The sequence below is a fragment of the Gadus macrocephalus genome, chromosome 8 (genome assembly GCF_031168955.1).
Source record: "Gadus macrocephalus chromosome 8, ASM3116895v1".
In the NCBI taxonomy this organism is placed as follows: Eukaryota; Metazoa; Chordata; class Actinopteri; order Gadiformes; family Gadidae; genus Gadus; species Gadus macrocephalus.
In genome coordinates this window covers 12,902,061-12,923,505 of record NC_082389.1, presented here as the reverse complement: position 1 = coordinate 12,923,505, position 21,445 = coordinate 12,902,061, and the positions used below count along the sequence as shown (strand labels likewise).

The following is a 21,445-nucleotide window of genomic DNA, read 5'->3' as shown; positions in this document are numbered from 1 at the left end:
ACCTGTAGGGGTCCACCAGCTCCTCCGTCACATAGTTGAGGAAGTTCCAGCCTCCGTAGGCGAAGGAGCCCTGCAGGAAGGAGAGGGCGATCAGCCCCACTTCGTAGTCCCGGAACGTCTCGAACGCATGCACCGGCTCCAACCAGTAGTAGTGGCCTGGGGAGAGACACGTGTGGCTCCATCATCACAACAGCCTTTGATGCTGCCAACACTCCGTTCTGATGCCATGGCAACAGCAGAGGTCAACAAATACTCTGCAGTGATTAGAACAGTATTTAAATTTTTCCGTACTTCAACCATAAATGTGAATTTTGGATTTTAGATAGTGTAGAAATCGTATACATTGCATAATTTATAGAATCATTAAATGTATAACCATGCAAACAAAGGCAGACTAACATGTATGCACACAAATATACCATGACCAAACAATTAGGGAAAGGTTGTGCAACTGGACCAAAAAAGAATGTTAAAACCGGAGGGGGTCGATTCCAGGAACGCCTATGTTGCGCAGCCAACAAGTACATTCACGTACACATGAAGATCCCAGGCAGGTATAGGAAAAACCGGCCCACGTTCCAAGCGGCCATTGTGGCAGTCTGACACCCCGGGTGATTAAGTCAGTAATGGTGAGCATCGCGAGTGGAGGGGCGGGGGGGGGGGGGGGGGGAGGAGGGTAGGGAGGGAGTGGGTCCCTGTGGATTACGAACAGGAGACTATAATCCCTCGTTCACGTTGGGTTCATGGAAAATCCTGTGCGCCGGGATCAGAGGGGAGGGCTTTACGGTGGAGGTGCCAGCTCACCCTCTTATCTTGGAGCTGTTTGTCTTGCAGCGGTTTAGCAAGTAAATTACTGTGCTGTGACAAAGCCTGGAGCCAACACGTTAGCTTACTGGGCTTGTCCTCTCCTGCATTGGTCGATGTACTTACAACATTCCCATACATTGGTGTTTGTAACAGCGATTCAAGTATCATCTTGTGGCTTGGCTTTTATTTTGGTGAATAGAAGCTGAAGCTCCACCCACATCCATTGAAGAGATTCCTTTAACACCATGTTCTACAAAAAGTACAAGAAGGTAACTATACCGTGCTCATGAGCAATTCTCTGACAAGTTTAACAGCATCCAAAGATATGACCTCTCTGGTAAATCACACTTCTTCACTAAACTAACTAAAACACATAAATTGAGTGTGTCAGAGGTTCATATTGCAACAAGAATTTCCGCTTCCCTACATGCTTATAAGGGAAGATGGGATTCAGGGAGTGAATTAGCTCTTGTTGGTTGAAAACATGAAGGAGCTAGTATTTAACCTGGAGATGAGACGGTGGGGACTGGAGAGAGAGCACAAGAGGGGGCCGGACAGGCTAGTCGCTTGGGAGTTGGGTCTCCCAGCTCCATCCCCGGTGTCTTCGTCCTAACGTATCCGTGAGCAAAATGCGCCGAGCCCCTGTGCCTCTGAAAGCCCCCCGTGTATCTCAAGTCACTGCAGCTCCCTCTGGATTACAGTGTCTGCTGAATGACCCTGGGATGGCTTCACGTGAAGCAGCCATCTTGGCGTTTTTTTTTGCATACATAAAATCTGAACAACCACAACGGGTTGCTCGGTTATTCTAGAGTTCTTGATCAAGATGGACTCCCGAGAGGGCAGCTTGGAATGTGCTTTTGGGACAACCGATGGCATGATTGAAACGCTGCTGCAGGAGATCGGGAACGGAGGACAGAAGATACCTTTGCAGATCTGAACGATGCCCATGATGATGATCAGGCCCAGGGCTAGAAGCTTCCCGGCCGTGAAGATGTCCTGGACACGGGTGGCCCAGCGCACGCTGAAGCAGTTCACCCACGTCAGCAACACTGCACACAAACACACCCACTCAGCAGACAGCCCCCCAACACAGCACACAGAACAATGGCATTAAACAATTAATCTGGTAATCCACAACTCTAAACCTAAAATTCTAGGAATTTACATGTTGTCCGGATTTAACTATTCTCTTTGTTTGTCTTTGCATGTTTAGTTATATAGACCAAGAGCAACCTCAAATACAACTTCTTTCTAAACACAATTACATGGCTTTCCCTTCCCCCATTTACATTTTGGATGATGAATCGTTGGATTCTTTATATAGAAGAGCATTTTACTTCAGGTCTGACGTGCAACTCGCCACCAATGCAAGTAGGGTAAATAAAGGCAGAGTGAATGCATTGGACCCAACCCCTGACATTCAGATGACCTTGAAACTCCCCTTCCCAACCCACGAAAACAAGCATGAAAAAGCCTTACGAAAACAAGCACGCGCGGCTATTGGCCAGAGAGGAATACCAGGTCAGGAACATCAGGAGCCGTAAACAAAATTCCAATGCAGATCGAGGGGGAATCTTTACAAATTACCGAACAACATACATGGTCACCGGAGCCCCAAGACCCGCACACCAACTTAACTGACAACGCTTAAAACGATTCTGTTCAACCAATGAGTGCCAATGCAATATTATGATCATAAACAGGCAGTCGTTTCATAAATGGCCTTCATGATCCGATACATCAACACGCTTTTGGCTCCAGACCTGGCAGGGGAGGGGTTTGTGACGCTTCCAGGATCCCAACGGACTAGTCCGGAGAACAGTGGTTTGTTAGCAGTATTTAAATGAAGTTGATTTTCTTCCAGATCGTAGATACTCAACGGCTTTAGAGTCCTCAAGGCTTGTGTATAGTTAGTGATAAAATTTGAATTTTCAAATCGCAACAGGAAGGGAAAATCTCAATTGGTTACAGCTTCAAAAAAAAAAAGTGAGAAAATCTAAATGCACACACAATTGTGTCCCACACAATGAGGAATCATTCTAAGACGTTGTCAGGTTACTGTAATATAATATAATAATAGAGAGAGTGACAGCTTTATACAAGACAATTATGAGTTGCCTCCGGGGCTCGTCTGGCAAGGGAATAACAAGACCACAACTCATTCCACGGAAAAAAGAACAAGACAAAGCAATCCTATTCCTCAAGGCCTCCGGGCCCCATCGGACCAAAGACCTGCCTTCCAGAGAGAGAACCCCCATGCCCCAGCTACCACTTCAGTCTAACTGCATCAACCCTGACCCCCCCCATTTATTCCAAACTTTACATCTATTCTCTACACCAGGTGTTCCCAATGTTGTTTAGACCCTAGACACACCAGGAGCAACCCAAAAGGCACACCAAGTTAAAGTGGTTTGATTATGGACAACGTCAAATTGACCAGGAAATTATGTAAACATTGCGATTAGCAATCAAGAAAATTGCCATTAGCAATGTTTATACAATGTCTAGGATCGAGGATATGCCGGGGACCAATGATTCAAAACTAAAGCAAACATAACAGATCGCAATCAATGATGGGATAAAGTATTAAACCCACAACAAGTCACGGCGGGTGGGTTTAATTCCAGGGCTTTAAACCACTGGTCTGAAACCGCAGAAAAAGGGTGCATTTGTTTTGCCGACTCACGCAGGCAGACGGCGGCTAGCAGACGCAGTGCGGTGTCGGGGGGCAGGCAGCTTGGGAAGAGGGGCTGGAGGATGTAGTTGGCGAATGTGAGGGCGATGACCGCCTGGTTGGTGGGGTAGATGACCAGCACGGCGATCCACAGCCGCAGGAACCTGGAGAGGGAGGGGGGGGGGCGGAGGGGAGGGCCCATGGTTACGGATGGGCGGGGTCCCACGCCAGTGTGTTCGTGAGAACATGCGACTTTAACGACCCATTTGTTTGTGGCCCCACTGAGGGGACACGCACACACACCTTGTATTTCTCATACCAATTGCTACTCCGATCTCCAATCTTTAAACTACGTTTCTGCAGCAGTGTATCCAACTTGTAAGTCTGTTTGTATAAAGGCTGCAGCTAAATGGAGATGTTCCTCCCCCCTCCCTCACATGAAACAAAGTCATTTCTTGTATGAACATTGTATTTAAAATTATACTTCTGCACTGAACCAGGGATGAAAGATAGAGATGGCGCCAGAGAACACACAGACCTCGGAGAAAGGAGCATGCATAATTATTTAATGAGATGGGATTTATTAAACCAGGTGGGAAATCTTGGAAATGGGTTCTGGATGTGGTCCCAAACTGAAATGTATAACCGAAAATAAAAGTACCGTCTCCATCAGTGGACTCCCAATCAATGATAGCATGCATGCAAAGGTGCTTGTGAATTAATGAGCGTACGTGTGTACCCCTAGTTGGTGGTCTTCGTTACTCTGGTGCTGTGGTGCATGAAGGTCCTGCTGTGTGTGAACACCTAATAAGCCTGGGACTGAACAACAGCCCCACAGAAGGAGTGTTGTTGAGATGTGTGATGGCCCATAAAGAGCAACAGTGTAGAATGTCGAATGTAGCACACATGCATCTTTTATAGTGGATGGGGTTGTAAAGCAGGGTGAAGGGGGGGGGGGGTGGGGCATTCATGAGGCGCATGCTTTGTCTCCTTTTGAAAGGTGGGTTGAATTTATGAACTGGCATTTGTTGCGGTAGAGCCAGGAGTTTGACAGAGCTTGTATACAGAGAGCTACACTACCGCTGTCCAGTCGTCTTTATTTACGGCCTGGTGTGCAGCCAGTAACAGAGTGTGGAACATCAAATTTAACGTCTCTTTCCAAGTTCGGAGTTCCCTGAAGAAGGGCCAATCGTTTGTTGACTAACTATAGTTGAGTATAAAAGCAGCACAACCCAAGTAACAAAGCGCCAACAGTTTCATATTTTAAAATTTCAATATAAATATATAAACAATTCCTTTAACACAAATGTAATGCTTGTAAATGTAAGTATTCTTTAACATATTACTTAATTCTATCTGACTATATTGCTTGCAGCTTAGTTCTGTATATCGAGAATGCCCACGCAAACCAGAGCCAAGTGCACCATATATTTCATCATAAAACCAACCCAGACCCCTTGAGAAATCGAACTCTATTCGTTTGCTGAAGCCTTCCACCTCACCCCGCCAGGCCGCCGAAGATGTCCTTGACGTAGGAGTAGTCTCCCCCAGACTTCGGGATGGTGACGCCCAGCTCGGCGTAGCAGAGCGCTCCGATGGCCGTGATGCCGCCCGTCACCACCCACACAATGATGGCCAGGCCTACGGAGCCCGCGTTCTCCAGAACCCCCTTGGGGCTCACGAAGATCCCCGACCCGATGATGTTGCCTGGGAGACGGTGGACAAACCAACTTCATTAAATCAATTTTCAGAACAGACTTTCATATAAAAAAAAAAAAAAAAAAAAACTACAAATGTGGGCTTCGGTAGTCTGGATGATTGGTATGTTGACTGCGGTTACACAGCGCTTTTCAGACTGGTGTCCCTTAAAAGCGCGAATTATGCCTCGCATTCAAATATTCATACACCTACGGCAGAGTCGACCATGCAGAGCGACAGCGAGTATCGGGGTGTCTTGCTCAGGGACACCTCGACACAAAGGCAACCGGCTCTACCTCCTGAGACCATCCTAGTGCCACCCAGACTGAGTGGCACTAGGTTCCAAGCCCGCTGTCCAACCGCTACAGTCTGCCAAAGGCATCCCTGAGCAAAATGCCCAAACCGCTAAACTCAGACCCAAGAATGCTGCCTCGGAGATGATTGACAAACAAACATTTAATCATGGAAGCAACATTGTGCATTGGTCATTATTGGGAGTGCATGATGGTCTAATGTTCCGGGAGTTTGACCGCCGTCGTCAGTGTCTACCTGTAGGCCATGTTGAACACCATTCCTAGCCTCGTTGGACCACCCTGATCATGAGCCATTCCATTCTATGTTTCCCTCAGCAGATCAGTAAGGCCTTCCTTGAAACCATTGATAAATGTATAAATCAACTCACCGACCGTCTAAGTCAGCTATCGGGGGAGGACTTTACGTTTATAATGGCCATGGAGTGCCGCAGTCTGCACAACTCCTCAACCAAGACAAAATCAAACTGAGTGTTACTTCCAACATCATCATCTCATTCTGTGGATTCTTTTGTGCAATGTACTGTCATGACCATATTTGGAAACAATTGCTGCCCAGCCAAGGCCAGACGGATATTCAATCCATAACGCAAAATTCAATATCTGGAATGTCTCACAAGGCTACAGAACGCAGAACTAATCCCACCTGCTCCACGATGATATGAATCAGAATTCACCAAGTCGCTTTGGCTAAACATCCGCCAAGGGAGGCAAAAGGAAGAACCACAATGTGATTCATTCTCATTGCCCAGAAGATACACCCAGACAAGGAAATTGTCACGTTTGTTCAAGGACATAGGTATTTTGTAACCGTCAACTACTTTGAAGATGCACTGCTATTTCCAGGTTTATGCAGCACTTCTCTGGGGAAACCGACAGCGAGAGGGTCGCAATATGTGCAACATGGGGACAAATGAAAATCCATACATTGAACTGAGGAGGGACGTTGGTACAAGAACACCATTTATCACGTCTATTTACACGCTCAAGTGATCCATAATATGAACTCACAAGCAGGAGGGCTACAATAACACACTACAAAAGACCCACTTCCCAGCACCAATTAGTGGGACTCGACCCCCCTGTCCTGCTGGGATTCTAACCTACTATAATAACTAGGTCGGGTCTCGACACCCGAGACAAAAGGGACTCAAACCCACCCTGATCCCCTACACAGGGCTTTCACCCCAAAAAATAGGGCAATCAAGGGCCACTCAAACCACGCCCCCTAATCGGATGAGGTTTTACCTCACTGGTGGGTTTGCATCCAACACAGAAACAAAAAAACTACAACCCAGACCGGGATCCAGTCCCTTTTAAAGGCTTGAACTGGGACAGGTACCATATCTGCCTGCCGGTATTGCACAGACTTCCATAATCGTTCAAAAAACAGGAAGAGCTGGATTTTACGAAAGCTCATCATCGAACAGAAAACTCAACAGGCGGAGGCTGGGGGGGAAAACATTTCCTTTGGTGGGAAAATGCAAGGAGGGCAGAAAAATGAACGAACGACGGAACAATGTCAGCTTCCTGTATGGGACGTGACACAAAGTCCGTCCTCTACCTTTCTATACGGGACGGCCAGCAGTCCAAACCCCTCGTCTTGTTGTACCTCATCTTCAATACAGCACACCAACTTCTGCCGCTGTGTGATTGACTGACGATGGCTCAGTCGGTGGCTCAAACAATCCAGATCAACCAATGAAGCACATTTCAGTTTCAACAAGCACACAAAGGCCACTTAGTCGTGTATGCAAACTATTTAGGAGGCTGAATTGAATTGGCTCATTAAGTAGGCTTAAATATTACCATGATGAGACATCCTTAATAAGTCACACAGAGCCACTATCGGCAAAAAAAATTACTTTGGAATTAGAGTGCAGAAAACGATTTACACCCTTTATGTTGCTGTCCATGCACGCGCACAGACGCGCGCGCCATCTGAATTATCACTCCCCATTTATTTCACATGGGTCAGCAGAAAATGGAAGTCTTGCATGGTCATATGTTAAAAGGAAAAACACTATTCCGTGAATATCGCGTCAGCAACAGACGTGACGGGGGGACGGACATTAGTGAGATTAAACGTATATATATATCGGCCTGCATGGTGTGCTGCGGTGATGGTGGTGAGGCCGGGAGGGCGGGCGTCGAAAGCCGTCTAGTCCACAGATCAGTTTAAGTGCACCATGTGATGTTGACACATTGCTGTATCTATTAAAGTAGGCCTACCTATATAGATGTATCAAATTAAGTTATCTAGTTTATTCACATTTTCTCCCAATTTAAGTTTATGATTAACAAAAATTTAATAATGCAAGACACTTCTTCCCAAAGCTTCAACGCTCCAATAACATTAGATTGTGTTACAGGGTAAGCTCAACCCTACACAATGGGCTATCCGGTGTGGGACGGTGAATGACGAAACCGGGACAGAAGTAGAAAGGGCAAACTTAAAAACTGACCAACAATAATTCCACAGGCGCTGACCAAGCCGATCTCCTTCTTCAGAGCAACACCGCCTCCCCCTGATTCCTTGGCGGGCTCCGGCGTGGGGTCCCCGCTTTCCGAGTGGGAGCTGCTGGCACCCCGCTTCCTCGGTCCGTCACTCATCTTCATTTAGGTTGACAGCCACCGGTGAACGCCTTTGGCACCTAGAAAGCAGGTAATTGCTCAGGTGATCGTGGGCACGGCTGGATATCGAATAACAAGGAGTGGAATAAAAGGTCTATTGTAACCCCGCTGCTTTAGGTGCCCTTCATTTTTCCAGAGGTGAATCGCCAAATAGCGACAGGAGGACCAAACTTCAAGACCCGTTTCAAAATGTCCTCGTTTAGAGAGTGGATTACAGCCTGATAACGTTGCTTCCACTAGGCTACTGGATCGACGTGCAGTTCGGGTGCGTGGTTGCCATTTTTGGACACCAAGTCCCCGACTATTAATTATTTGGTGGATTCGAATGAAAGAGCTACTCCCACTGCAATCATTAAAAGTCCATCAAAAATAAATAAATGTCATATTTATTTTAAAGTTAAATCCCCCCAAAAAACAGCGTCATGTTCTAACGAAGCGCATTATGTTGGATGAACGCCTACGTGTTCAGGTGTAGAGGGGTTCAATCGTAGGCTACCGGTTCGGGGGTTACAAGGGTGCGTGCAATCCCAGCCCGATGAGCGCAAAGGACCTACTGCACTTTGAGTCACAATTAAATAGGCTACAACTTAAATTCAACACAAAAACTGCGACTCACCTCTTCACTGCAGGAACTAGATGATGAATTTATAACTTAAGTTACGGACGTCATTTTGCCACCGACCTGCTGCTGACCAGGACGGTCGAGATGCCAAATGAATCCCGACGAGAAAATGAACTTGAAATAGGCCTACACAGGCTTGTTATTTGCAGCCAATCAGGCCGCCGGGAATTGTCAACACATCAAGGCCCGCCCATCATGCAGAGAGACGAGACAGGTCTATTTTCCAAACTGGCAGGTCAAAAAAGCTTTTTACATTAAATTCAGCAAAAACAACATTTTAAGTATGAACTTGCAATACAAGGCCCATTTTAGACGTATGCTTATTGCACAACAAATCTGATGTAAAAGGTTTAATCCAAACCAGACATGGCAACTGTAGTTTTGCAATCTGTCTGTTCTGTGTTTGTGATCGCATCTTTATGTGAAGCTTTCCCTGACCCATTTCATGATATATTTAGCACACGCAGTGGAAGGCATGGATAATATAGGTTGGTCAGCCATTCATGCCGGATTCAACTTTTGAATGTTCAATAAAATCGACATTTAAGATTTCGAGACATGGCTGAAAGTTCAGCTTGCATTTCAAAATACGCGAAGAACGCTAATAAGACCTGAGACATGTTGGAACAATACCGACCAACACTTTGACTATCTGGCTACTCAGATAATGGCTCCGGCGACCCCTAGTGTATCCAATTATGTTCGACAAGTTGCATGCAAATTCGCACAAGTGTGTTTCTCTTTCAAAGCTATTCGCACAACTCGGGAATGACCTGGAGATTATTTTACCTTTATTTTACCAGGCAAAATTGCTTGAGGTCAAATTACCTTTTCGAGCCAAAATGGCAGCAGTTAAAAATTAATGAAAGAGACAATCGTAAAAAGAAAGAACACATGAGAAAAAAAAGACAAAAACATTCCGGTGGGTGAAGAACAATTCTGAGACAATGATAAAATACTATTCAGTGAAACATTGACAAATCAAAATTTGCCAATAGAAATCATACAAGTCATCCTTTAAAATCATTCATAGTGATGAGTTCCTGCAATTTGTTTTATTACAACTGCAAATGGACAAAAAACATTTGGACCAGTGAACCATGTATTCGGGGGATATGTAGTAACTTTTATTGATACAGACCAGACAGTAACAGTGGAAAATACCAAAACAGGAGTAACAACATGTAAAATGGGACCCAAACTAATGTTTAGTTATTCTGAGTGGGGGATAAGTGCTTCAAATCTGAGGCTAAGCAATGTGGACCCCGTAAGGCAGAGTGGGCCTCAACCACTGAGGGGGTGAGGGGGGTGGGCTTTGACACAAGGGCAAAATTAAAAAAAGAAATAACTGAATGCGGGAACCACACACACACAGGTGTTGAACGATAGTCCATGCCCTCAGGAAATTGACCCAACAACCAGTTGTTAATACTGGCATATTATCGACTAAATTGGCGTCTGAACCAGATCCCATTTCATCTGCTCCCTCACCGCTGTGACCCAACAAATACAATGTAAAATCCCACCCAAAACCATTACAAAAGAGGACACTATTGGCCCCGTTCACCTAGCGGCCGCCTGGGTTTAGAACAGAGGGCCGCTAGGTGAACCAGGCCCATTGGAAAGGCATTCCAACACAGTCCCAACAGCCACGTTATGATGTCATCGTCCGGGGCTCCGTGGATTCCCGATGGTGGATTGGTTGCGTGGGGGAGGGGGGAGGGGGGAGGGGGGGGCGTGGCCTCTTCACAGGCCAATGGTGTAGGAGCGTCCGGCGGGGTTATGGATGGCGGAGCAGGCGGGCTCGGTCACCGCCCACTCGTACCACACCTTCTTGCCGTTGTTGCAGCGCCAGAAGCGCACCGTGACGTCATCATTGTGGGACAAGGGGATGGGTTGCTGGTCGTGGATAAAAAAAAATAAATAAATGATGTTAACATTTTACACTGGCTTGAGCATTAACTATTTGAGGAGTGGTTGTATATCGGAGTGGCGAGACAGTCGAGGTATTGTCTGCTCAACAGTGATAGTATTTAGCCTGGGTAGACCCATGCTGACTTGCGCGCGATTCCATGGATCCGAATTTGGCCTGAGATAGGGAACCAATCACAGAACGGGGAGGGACGGCAAGACGATGACGACGTCTATTCGACACACCCATCGTCTTCTTCCTCATCGAATTTCTGTCGCTCTACATACGTCATCTGGTATAATTAATACGATTGGCTATGAGCTACGTACAGACTCATATGATAGACAATCGTAACGCTCAATAAACGGCTCCGGGCAATCGTAAACCACGCATCAAATACGAGAAAATGAATGTGTGGTTCCCAGACCTCTTCTCAATGTAGATTGAGATGGGGTCTGGCGTCAGCCAGGCTAGATAGTATTGAGTCACACCACAAACTTATATTGTATTTTATTTTTTTATATTTAAAGCACAGAAATACAGAGTACGTCACACAAACATTCCACTGCACATCCTGTATGAGTATGTAAATAATAAACCTTGAACTTTGTTCAATTGGAAATAACAAAAGAAAAAAATAATTGTAGACCGACCTTAAGTGGGAAAAGGATTGGGAACCAGGAAAACATCCCAGGTGAATGCGTTGCCGGTTTGATACCTGTAACACAAAGACATGGACATTACGTTTAAGGAATCACCACTCAACTCTTAACTTTAGCAAAACATGGCCTGGTCTTTTTGTGAGACAAGTTTATTTAAATAGCAGACTTCAAAACCAACATACCATTAAGAATGCTTTACATAAGCCAGGATTAGCATTGTATAGACTTCAGAACGAACACACACGCACGCACACACACAAAGTTTTGTTCCTTACTGAGTGTGACGTCTTTGTACAGGGTGGTTTCGAAGTAGCCGGCGAAGCCGTGGAGGACCGAGTTACAGCCCACGGAGAACTTGAGGCACTGATACCGGTTGTTGTTCATATCTAGAGGCGCGTAAGAAAACAAGACAGGTTGGAACGTTTTTCTAAATTTAGAACATAACCTTTACATCCCCCATCCCCCATTTGTTAATTCCCTTCATTCCCTGTTTCACCACCAGGTGCACTGCCATTACAAGTCATTGACTTTTTTTTTTTATTGACATCACGCATGGTAGTGTACACCCTGATGTATGATGGAGGTGGAGACACAGCCACCAAGGCTAACCAGTGTCCGCACAGAACACCCAGCTGGGTGCAGTCCCAATGGCTGATCAATCTGATAGGGGGGGCGGATGAAGTTCACCTTAAAAGCCTTTTAAACCCAAAGCACATGGGGGGGGGGGGGGGTTCATATTATAAACATATCATATTAGTACAACCCGAAAAGAGGAATATAATCATAATGTGTTTACAGAGAACAGCACACGGAACGGAACAGGGCCGCCTCCTCCAGGGATCTCACCTGTAGTGGGGTGTGTGAAGGTGAAGCAGGCCTTGGGCTCGGCCAGCTGGTGGAAGTTGTGCAGGCGCACCACGTAGGGCGTCTCAAAGTGGCTCTCCGGGTCCTTGTCTCGCTCGCGGCAGCCCCGCACCTCATTGTACAGCTTGGAGGAGGACAGCGGCGCCAGGAAGGACGTGTAGGAAGACGGGATGCTCACGCCGTCCTCTGGGGGGGGGGGGGGGGGGGGGGGGGTGGAAGATGGGGTTACATCCCAAACAGAAAGGGAGCACCGGGAGAGGCCTGACGCGCGGAGAGTGCGGCGAAGTAGAACCGAGAAGCGGTTTCCCCGACAGGAAGGGGAGCGGTTGATGCGGACGCGGGTGTTGAATGACGTTTTGATATGGGGATCCATGATTAAAACAGAGGCTTGTTAGAGGTCACTACTGGGTGTTCATAGAAGCAAAAATAAAAGTAATAATACATTTTATTTATGGCCGCCTTTCTTGACACTCAAGGTCACCTTACAAAATCAGACATTCATAAGAGCAAACAAAAAACATAATAAAACAGTGTACAAGAGAAAAACAGTGGGGTCATTCTAGTCCCAAGAATGCAACTGACTTAAAGGGAGTAGGCTGGGCTGAATAGATACGGTTTCAGGTGAGATTTGAAAGTGATAATGGACCTGGAGTGTTGGATGTCATGAGGCAGAGTTCCAGAGGTGGGGGGCTGAGCGACTGAATGCTCTTGACCCCATGGGAGCTAGGCGAGCTGGTGTAAATGCATCAGACTTGTGGACTATTTTGAGAAGTGTGCTATAAACACATCGGTGTGTTGAATACAGATCGATGCAGAACCCCCCTAAGCATACGTCTTTAAACGTATGCGACAATTCTGATCACTGAGCAGAACCTTTCATAATTGCAGCCAGACAAATTAAAATCCATTTGGGCATCTTGCTCAAAGATGCCTACAGGTATACTGAGGACATTCAAGCAACCAAACCACTACACCAAATACAATTATGTAAGCAAAAACGCGCGTTCTGAAGCGGTTCAGAACGGCGGTGGGCGGTACCTTTGAGGAAGTGCTGCGCTCCGTCCAGACACTCGGGGGACAGCTCGTTGTCGCCGAACGACCCGAGCAGCTCGCTGACGATGATGTCAGCCTTCTCGGGCGCGGCCCAGTCCCGCATGTCGCATGACACCACGGTCACCTGATCGCCCCACTCCTCAAAGCGCCAGTTCTCCAACCTGGCCGGGAGAATGGACGATGTGGATCAGTGGACGGGGTCTTGGTTCCTGAACTCCAGGGAGATTCGGGAACTTTAAAGAAGTAGTTCTTCTCAAACACAGCAGTGTCCGGATCTTGAGCACTTTCATGTGCTCAAGATCAGTTTAATATTGACTCGGTAGTTCAACAGAGGGAGCAGGATAACGGTTGTCAAACGCGTGGTTCCAAGCCCCATGGCTTGGAACCACGCGTTTGACAAGAGGGGGCGTGGTTCCAGCTCCAATACTTGGAGCTTGCTGCTTGCTCTCAGGCTTTATCCCTCGGGCTTTGAGGCAGTAGCAGTATCGCGATGAAGATGCAATATGGGGTGGTGACCAGCCGAGCTGCTTCAGCATCAAGAGGCGGCTTTTTGATGATCTGACCAATCACAACATCCAGACTTCGTAGGCAATCCCGTTGGTTGATATGCAAATGTATGATTAAATAGGGAAATTTAAGTAGTAGAGTCTCGGTACGACACTTGGATGGACCAGTTTTATTCTTAAATAGAGTAAATAATTGCCATTTCACCTTTTATGCAGAATCATTGATTTATTGCACCGTTGTGTAAATATTATCCCTTCAACACCTTACTTAATAAATGGCTTGTCATCCCAGCAGGGTGACAAGATGGCGTAACAGTGCAACTCACGTGACGATGGCGTTGGGGTTTTTCTCGACGGCGTAGATCTTCAGTTTCCTGTGCGCCTGGCGAGCAGCACGGAGGGCGGCGTTGACCAGTGGACCCCTGCCTGCCCCCAGGACCATCAGCACCCTGTGGCAGAGCAGATCTCGTTCAGGTCCAGTTTGTGTGGAACACACCAATCAGGACACTCATCGTCGCTCATATTCTCTTTTGGTTCTGATCTGCGTCAGCATAGTGGGTCTTAAGAACCCAAGCTGAGGGTTTGTGGACACTCACTGAACGTTGGTGTCCTTCTGCTCCTCAGGAACGCGGTCCAGTAAACACTTGTACACAGCCTGGTGAGCGAGGTAAAGAAAAGGTCAATTCACTGAGCCGAAGATGCTGGGAGTTAGAGTTCTATGCTATGGTGCTGTGGAGGTTACCTGTTGGTACTGGGAGTACTTTATGGGGTCCTTCTCAAACACCTCGTATGTCTGGGATTCCAAATTATCCATCAGGGGCTGAGAGTGAGAAAAATAAGAATACCGGCCATGAAGATAATTTCAAGGGATGTACTGATACTCATTATCCTAGGATGATAAATACAGATTATCGGTCCTTATTGAAACGGTAAAAAGCATCTTGCTCAAGGACAATTACGGGCAGACTGCGGACAATGGGCATCAAACCTGACATCTCTCTGCTTGGAGTCAGACGCCCTGAGCATCTACACTAGTCTCGGGCCGAGAAGCCCACAGCCTACACAGTACACAAATGCACACCTGGAGCGGGGACTGCAGGTAGTCTTCGTAGCCCTTGGCGAAGAGCTCATAGGCGTTGGGCGTGGGCCGGTTCTGGCTGAGGTACTCCAGGTACTGCAGGTAGGAGCGGAAGTCTTTCTCACTGTGACGGCTGGTGCCTGTGAAGATGAACTGGGCCTCCAGCTGGGGGGGGCAAACAGATATTTTGGTCAATGTTCCTCATTGAAGATGATGGGAAATAGGATATTGTTTTGACACGTTATTGAAGGATTTTATTCTTTAACGTGTTTTAGAAAGTGTTTTAGAGACCATCTTGGTTCTTTTCCAGGCAAAATAGGAATTTAAACTTGCATTAAGCAAAACATGAATGTGATTCTATCCTTTCATTTGAATATTGTCAAATGAAAATGTTTATATTGAAGTTTTTACATGATGGAAGGGTAAACATGGCAACAAACAAAAGGAGGACTTAAAATATTCTAGGACAATGTCAATGAACAGTTAACAATTTCATAATACTAGTAAAGCATTGCCCAGTACCTTAAAAAGATTGAAGATTATCCGTTGGTGTGCTTTCGACAGCACAGGGAAGCCCTTTTTATTGGTTAGAAAGATGCTGGTTGGCAGAATAGCTGCTTTGATTGGCTCCCCAAGCCACTTATCAATCACAGCTTCTGAGGGCATGTCTGCACCCACTTCGATCGCTGTCAGGGAAAGGAAATCAAAGTCAGCACCAGAAGGACTACAACTCCCAAGAACACGACTGCTGACATTGCTCAATGTGTCTATGTGCTCTCACCAACACAGATCCTCTTGTTGTAGTCACAGAGAGTCCTGAATGAGTGCCACCTAAAAAAAAAAAAATGGAAAGTGTCAATCATAATTGAACCTGAGTCAACAGCAATGTGCATATTCACCTAGTGACCATCTTGGTTCTTTAGGCTAGCTGGCTGGAGGAACTAAATGCAGAATTCCAGATTCAGTTCCCCCATCCAGCTTGCATTGAGAAGTAATAGGCGCCAAGATGGCTGCTAGGTGAATAGGGCCCATTGGGTGTTCCAAGCCGATGAAGGTCCACCTACTGACCAGGTCCAGGTCTTCTCATCCACGTTAGTGTCATCAGGGGCGGCTTTGCCCTGCTCGTTCTCCACCAGCTCGTCACGCATGTCCTCTGGCGCGAGCAGTGGTACGCGGATCCAGAACTGGTGGGACACACAATGATGAAGTCAGCACACTCCAAAGATGACATTCACTCACATTCAACCAAGATGATCAAAGTCAAAACTCTGCAATCAGTTATTTACATGCACACCTCAATTCACCCAACTTCAGAGGATATCTACCCCTGCGTACGGTTACGGCTCATGGATCACTCGATTTGTGTTGGCCGTTCTCCATGGATAATTACATGCGACTGCCCCTTACTTACTGCATAGCAACAGTGATAATTACGACCATTCACTCATCATAGACCCTCTTAGGGGTTGTTGGTCACGTGTGTGGTCCGCTTACATTGGACGTGTGGTGTCCGGTCTGAATGTGGTTGACCAGCACACGGGCCAGGTTGGCGCTGTGGGCTCCCTTCAGGGGGATCATGAAGGCCGGCAGACCCAGGTAGGCGGCGAAGTTCAGCTCCTGGACCAGCGCCTGGGAGGGAACACACACGCACATAGGAACAAGATAGTTTATGTCAGTCGAATGATTATAAACCCTCTAAAAGCCCTTCATGATGAACGAGGCCACTCAAATTAACATGCACTTCTATTAATGTTGATACAGACAAGTGGCGCTTTGGATCCCGATGTTGATTTAATAGGGATATCTCTTGTTATTGTTCGATACTGATCTTTCATTATAGTCTATGAACTCATATTTTTCGTTCTTTGTACCGTTGTATGCTGAAGTTATGCTTCAATGTCATCTCAGCATGCCCTGAAGGCAGTGTCCCGCTAATCTAATGGAAGGGATATTACACCACCTACCGCTTCAAAGGAGCAGGAAATGAGAATGCTATGGAACTTACGGCCTCGGAGTTCCTGCGTTCTGTGGTGATCTCGGAGTCGGCATCGATCCATGGCGAGAGTTTGCCTACGATAAGAGTATTCCAATCTGGGGGAGACGTTCAAAAGAACGGAGAGAGTGAAAGGAGTGTCAGCATGCCTACAAGGCAAATCTCCCCGCTGATTGCTCATCCTGTGGCCCTTCGTGAGCCAATGGAGAGGCAACGTGGCCAAGAAACACACAAGTGATAGTGAAAAAAATAACCAAGTCTGAATTGGGTAATGGTCATCCAACTATAATTAGAGGAGTCTCTGTATATCTGGTTGTCCTTCGATTTTCTCGACCACCATGCAGCCGATCGCATTCACACTTGGCGGAGCACCGAAGGAAGAGCAGTGTCGAGTGTGTAGTTCTTTGGATGAGTGGTTCTGGGAAAAGCTGCAAGCAGCAATACTGGAATTATAAGGCCCATTCTGGTCACAAACGTTGTGACCAGGCAATGCATTCGATAAAGAACGCAATACTGGAATTTATTCATACTAATGTGCTGAAAATGGTTACACAGTATGTTTTACTACCTGGTGGGATAATTGTAATTGTAAAGTGTCGTTTAACTTGACAAACCCCAACCCCGTGAATATGCAAATGCACATCCAAGCATTTCCGAATACTATATGGAAATTTGCTTTATATTTTGAAACAGTTTATAATATTTAACACCTTAATTATCCATATGCTTCCACATCGACAGTTACCTCAATAGCCCAGGAATGCGTCAACGAACTTGAGACTAACATATACATATGCCATAGCTTTCTGACGAAGCATCAGTTGTGGAAAGTGTTGTCTTCTATACATCTATGCATACACGCATATATTGCACATACACAACATATAAACCCACGTTACCTCTTCCACAAAGAAGCAGATCTGACCGAGTCTGGGCACCGAGCCGGTCTTTAGCGGGGGCCAGCTCATACTCCCTCCTGAACCTCGGGTGGTACAGGGGCATGCACAGGAAGTCAAACCTGCAAACACAGTTCAAAAAGTAGATCAGTGATGACAACCGGACGGATCAAACACATTCACTTACCATAGCCATCTCGTAAATCATGGCACGTAAACATGAGAAACTACGAGAAATACACATTAAAAGATTTTGGAGATTAAGAGTAGTGTAGGAACTCTGAGTAGCATCATTTTGATTTTGCACGTGCTATTCATCTGCCGGCTAACCTAGCAAGACTCACGTGCACAAAAGAAAATAGCTACGTAAACTCCACACCAAAAACAGACTAGTATAAAGCAAGTGTATTCTTCTCACCCAAGTTTGGCGACCGCGGCTAAAGTGTCGGCTACCTCCGGCACACAATTCAAATCCCTCCCGCAGGATACTCTGCCTCCTGTACTACCAGACGCCATGATTTAGCAGAGTGAGTGAATGGAGAGAGAGAGAGAGCACTGTGACGATCCAGTTCTCGGTTTTGGGGAAACTGGCGCCATCTTGGATCTCCAGACTTATTTACTCATTGCGCTCTCAATTCATTAAGATCCAAAATGTCTTCGATGCATTCCAGCTGCACGATCCACGAACTATCACGATACTACGCAAAAGTTTGAAACATACAGCAGAGGTAGAATCCGATTCGGGTAATTATTTTCTTAAATTAATTCAACATATCCTCAAATATTTCTTCATAAATTGAGTAGAAGTTAATCCTATATTCTAACAGGGGGAATTAAAGCTGAATATTGTAGTTCGATTTTTGTCTTATAATAATTAAATACAAATAACAGCTATTCCTAGAATTGTAAAACGATCGCTTGAATGCGTTCTTGTGGGTTTGCACATGAAAAAGTCGCTTCAGCAAAAAATAATTGTTTGTAGAGTGGCTTTCCATATTATCACTTTCGTAGGATTTAATATCATAATATCCGATGTCAACTTCAACACAGTTTGGCGAGTGTCTGTGTGCATGTTGCGTGTGTGTCGGTGTGTGTGTGTGTGTGTGTGTGTGTGTGTGTGTGTGTGTGTGTGTGTGTGTGTGTGTGTGTGTGTGTGTGTGTGTGTGTGTGTGTGTGTGTGCGGGGGTGTTTGTGTGTGTATGCTCGCGTGTGCATCTTTCACGATGGATTGTTTTACAGCAGTATAAAAGGCCTGGTATTTCAGGTCAAATGGTTCCTGCACTCTTTGGCGTTGACCTGAGATGTATGGTATCTGATGGATAATAAGCAAAGAGAGAGGGCAAGCTTGGAGGATGTCCACATTGTTTCCTGGGAAGACATTGATGTCCATTCGAGAAGACCTTGATGTTACTCACAACTTGAAGAATATTTGCTTTTGACTGACTAACTCAACTGACTCTTAGAAAATCCTTTAGATCTATAACCTTATTTGGTGAGTTGAGATACTCTTTCCCGATCTCCTCAGCCATGGCGTTAGAAGACTTCTGCAGCTTCAGGAACAACCCACACCTTTGGACTCCTGCATCTCTCCTTCTGCCTCTACAAACCCCAGCCTCCTCCACCCCAGGCATCCCCAAACACCACCACTCTGGACGGAGAAGATCAGAGTTGAGTAACAAGGACGACGGACCACCGCTCCACCTCAGCCTCCCTCCCGCCTCCGCCGCCCGCCGCCTAATGCCCACGGTCCGGCGGCCCTTCCCCCTGACCCACGGCACCACCACCCTGGGCTTTGTCTTCCAGGGCGGGGTGATCGCGGCGGCCGACACCCGGGCCAGCGCCGGGGGTCTTGTGGCGTGCCCCGAGGTCCACAAGATCATCCCCGTCCACTCCCACCTGGTGGTCACGTCGTCCGGTAGCGGCGCCGACTGTGTGCTGTGGGCGCGGGCGCTGGAACGCGAGATCCGGCTGTACCGGCTACGCCACGGCCGCGTTCTGTCGGTGCGTGGCACCGCCAAGCTGCTGGCGTTCATGCTGCATCCGTTCAAAGGGACGGATTTGTGTGTGGCCCTCACCCTGTGTGGGTGGGACCAGGGACCAAATGGAGGTCCCCGTGATGGAGTGGACCAGGGCTCGGCGGGGTCATCCGGGGATGCAACCGCAACGGAAGCACTGAGTCGGATAGAAGGGACGTCTCCGGCTCCGGGTCACGTGACCCAGAGTCCTGTCTCTGAACAGTCTGGCCTCTCCTCCTCTTCTTCCTCCTCCTCCTCCTCCTCCTCCTCTTCCACTTTCCCAGGACCCTCCTCGCCTTCCGCCTCCTCCTCCTCCTCCTCCTCTTCCTCCCCCTACTCCACCTCCTCCATCTCCTCCACAGCTAGAGAAGGCCCAAAGGTGATCTACGTGTGCAGCGATGGCGCCCGCCTGCAAGGGGAGCTGTTCTCCGTGGGGTCGGGCTCCCCGTACGCCTACGGGATCCTTGATGGAGGCCTGAGGTGGACCCTGAGCCGAGAGGAGGCCTTCTCATTGGCCAGGGAGGCCGTCTTCCGAGCCACTCACAGGGACGCGTACTCTGGGAATAACGTGGACCTCGTTTACATCACGGAAAAGGGTTGGAGTCGCAGAGACAGAGAAGACCTGAAAGAGGAATATTACACACGAAAGGAGGATATAGGGAAGATAGTGGAGGAAAGATGTAGAAAGACTGACTGAGTTTTTATTTTATGAACCCTGTTGTTTTTGGTAGTTATTAATAAATTGTGTGTTGTTAATGTGTTGCAGCAAGCTTTTCTTTATTTATTTTCGTAGGGGAATATATATCAGCAATAACCATATATTTATAGACTGTATAGAATGCATTAAACACTATTTGAATTGTGCTGTTTATAAAGTATCGCAAATAGGGGGCGCTGTCATATTTTGTCTGCACCACCAAACCATATATTGTAAACCAAGGAAGTCCATTGAACAATTATTAGTTTCAAAGATGGCGCTCGCTAGTGTGTTGGGCAGTGATTATGCGGATTTTTCATTTGATACTGACAAATCCTATGCCTTCGGCAGCGGACTCGCCGCCGAGCCTACATCGATAGATAACCTCAGCTTCGCCATTAAAGGGGCGCTTGGCTCCGCGGAGCAGGACGACGTGGAGAAGAAGATAGAGTTCCTCCACGGCACCACCACCTTAGCGTTCAAAGTAAGCTAGCTAACGCTGCGCTGCTAGCCGGCTGTCTTTGTATCTGGTTATCCGGTTCTCCATTTAAACGCAGGACGTATTTACCTGGCTAACGTGTATTGGAAATGTTGAACCACCTCACATGTTGTAATGTCTTTGAAAAGTCGTAAGCTAGTGGTGTTTCGGGATCTCTTGAGGAATCCATCGTTAGCTTTGTTAGCCTATCCAATGCCGCCGCACCGAGGATGACAGTGTGGTTATTGTTGCTGGGAAGTCTGCTCGCCTCATAAAGTGAACTCCAACTTCATTTCTTATTTCACGGTGTATCAAACAGGCCTAATATTGACGTATCCAGTGTTACTGACCTGCTGCACATAAAGCGACATCAGCGTTGAGCTGTTTACAATTGATTATACTTCCAAATCAAACTTTACTTATCGAGTTATAATAACCGTAACGTTACACATCAGAATCACGATGATGCATTGAGGAAACGGCAATTGAGCACGCTCAAAACATATAGGGGAAACTACAAAAATAACTTCAATACGTCCGTTATC

The 21,445-nt window shown here is 46.8% G+C and overlaps 3 protein-coding genes across 3 annotated transcripts in view; 1 reads left to right on the top strand and 2 right to left on the bottom strand.

Moving 5' to 3' along the window:
* slc7a8b (solute carrier family 7 member 8b) overlaps positions 1–21,445 on the bottom strand; it is a 63,107-nt gene that overhangs the window by 4,981 nt on the left and 36,681 nt on the right. The window contains exons 2-7 of the mRNA XM_060059096.1: positions 8,741–8,806; positions 7,956–8,144; positions 4,984–5,188; positions 3,494–3,645; positions 1,731–1,856; positions 3–156 (exon numbers count right to left, since the gene is read on the bottom strand). Coding sequence (XP_059915079.1) covers positions 3–156; positions 1,731–1,856; positions 3,494–3,645; positions 4,984–5,188; positions 7,956–8,109 — 791 coding nt within the window. The 5' untranslated portion in view covers positions 8,110–8,144; positions 8,741–8,806. The remainder of the gene's footprint in view (positions 1–2; positions 157–1,730; positions 1,857–3,493; positions 3,646–4,983; positions 5,189–7,955; positions 8,145–8,740; positions 8,807–21,445) is intronic.
* Positions 9,852–18,297, bottom strand: prmt5 (protein arginine methyltransferase 5). The gene is made up of 16 exons (XM_060059093.1): positions 18,129–18,297; positions 17,714–17,832; positions 16,827–16,912; positions 16,316–16,450; positions 15,890–16,005; positions 15,603–15,652; positions 15,344–15,507; positions 14,825–14,986; positions 14,486–14,563; positions 14,340–14,398; positions 14,070–14,192; positions 13,223–13,398; positions 12,167–12,370; positions 11,596–11,706; positions 11,312–11,376; positions 9,852–10,645 (listed from the first exon to the last, which is right to left on the bottom strand). The coding sequence occupies exons 1-16, from the start codon at positions 18,224–18,226 to the stop codon at positions 10,493–10,495; spliced, it is 1,899 nt and encodes a 632-aa protein (XP_059915076.1). The 5' UTR covers positions 18,227–18,297; the 3' UTR covers positions 9,852–10,492.
* Positions 18,634–20,476, top strand: psmb11a (proteasome 20S subunit beta 11a). Its single transcript, XM_060059098.1, has one exon. The coding sequence runs from the start codon at positions 19,238–19,240 to the stop codon at positions 20,420–20,422; it is 1,185 nt and encodes a 394-aa protein (XP_059915081.1). The 5' UTR covers positions 18,634–19,237; the 3' UTR covers positions 20,423–20,476.

Excerpts from the sequence above, each read along its gene's own strand:
- prmt5 (XM_060059093.1), bottom strand. The coding sequence starts at position 18,226 with ATGGCGTCTGGTAGTACAGGAGGCAGAGTATCCTGCGGGAGGGATTTG. Across the intron at positions 14,399-14,485 it reads AGTACTCCCAGTACCAACAG|GCTGTGTACAAGTGTTTACT; the intron begins GTAACCTCCACA and ends CTCGCTCACCAG. Across the intron at positions 11,377-11,595 it reads GTACAAAGACGTCACACTCA|GTATCAAACCGGCAACGCAT; the intron begins GTAAGGAACAAA and ends TTTGTGTTACAG.
- psmb11a (XM_060059098.1), top strand. The coding sequence starts at position 19,238 with ATGGCGTTAGAAGACTTCTGCAGCTTCAGGAACAACCCACACCTTTGG.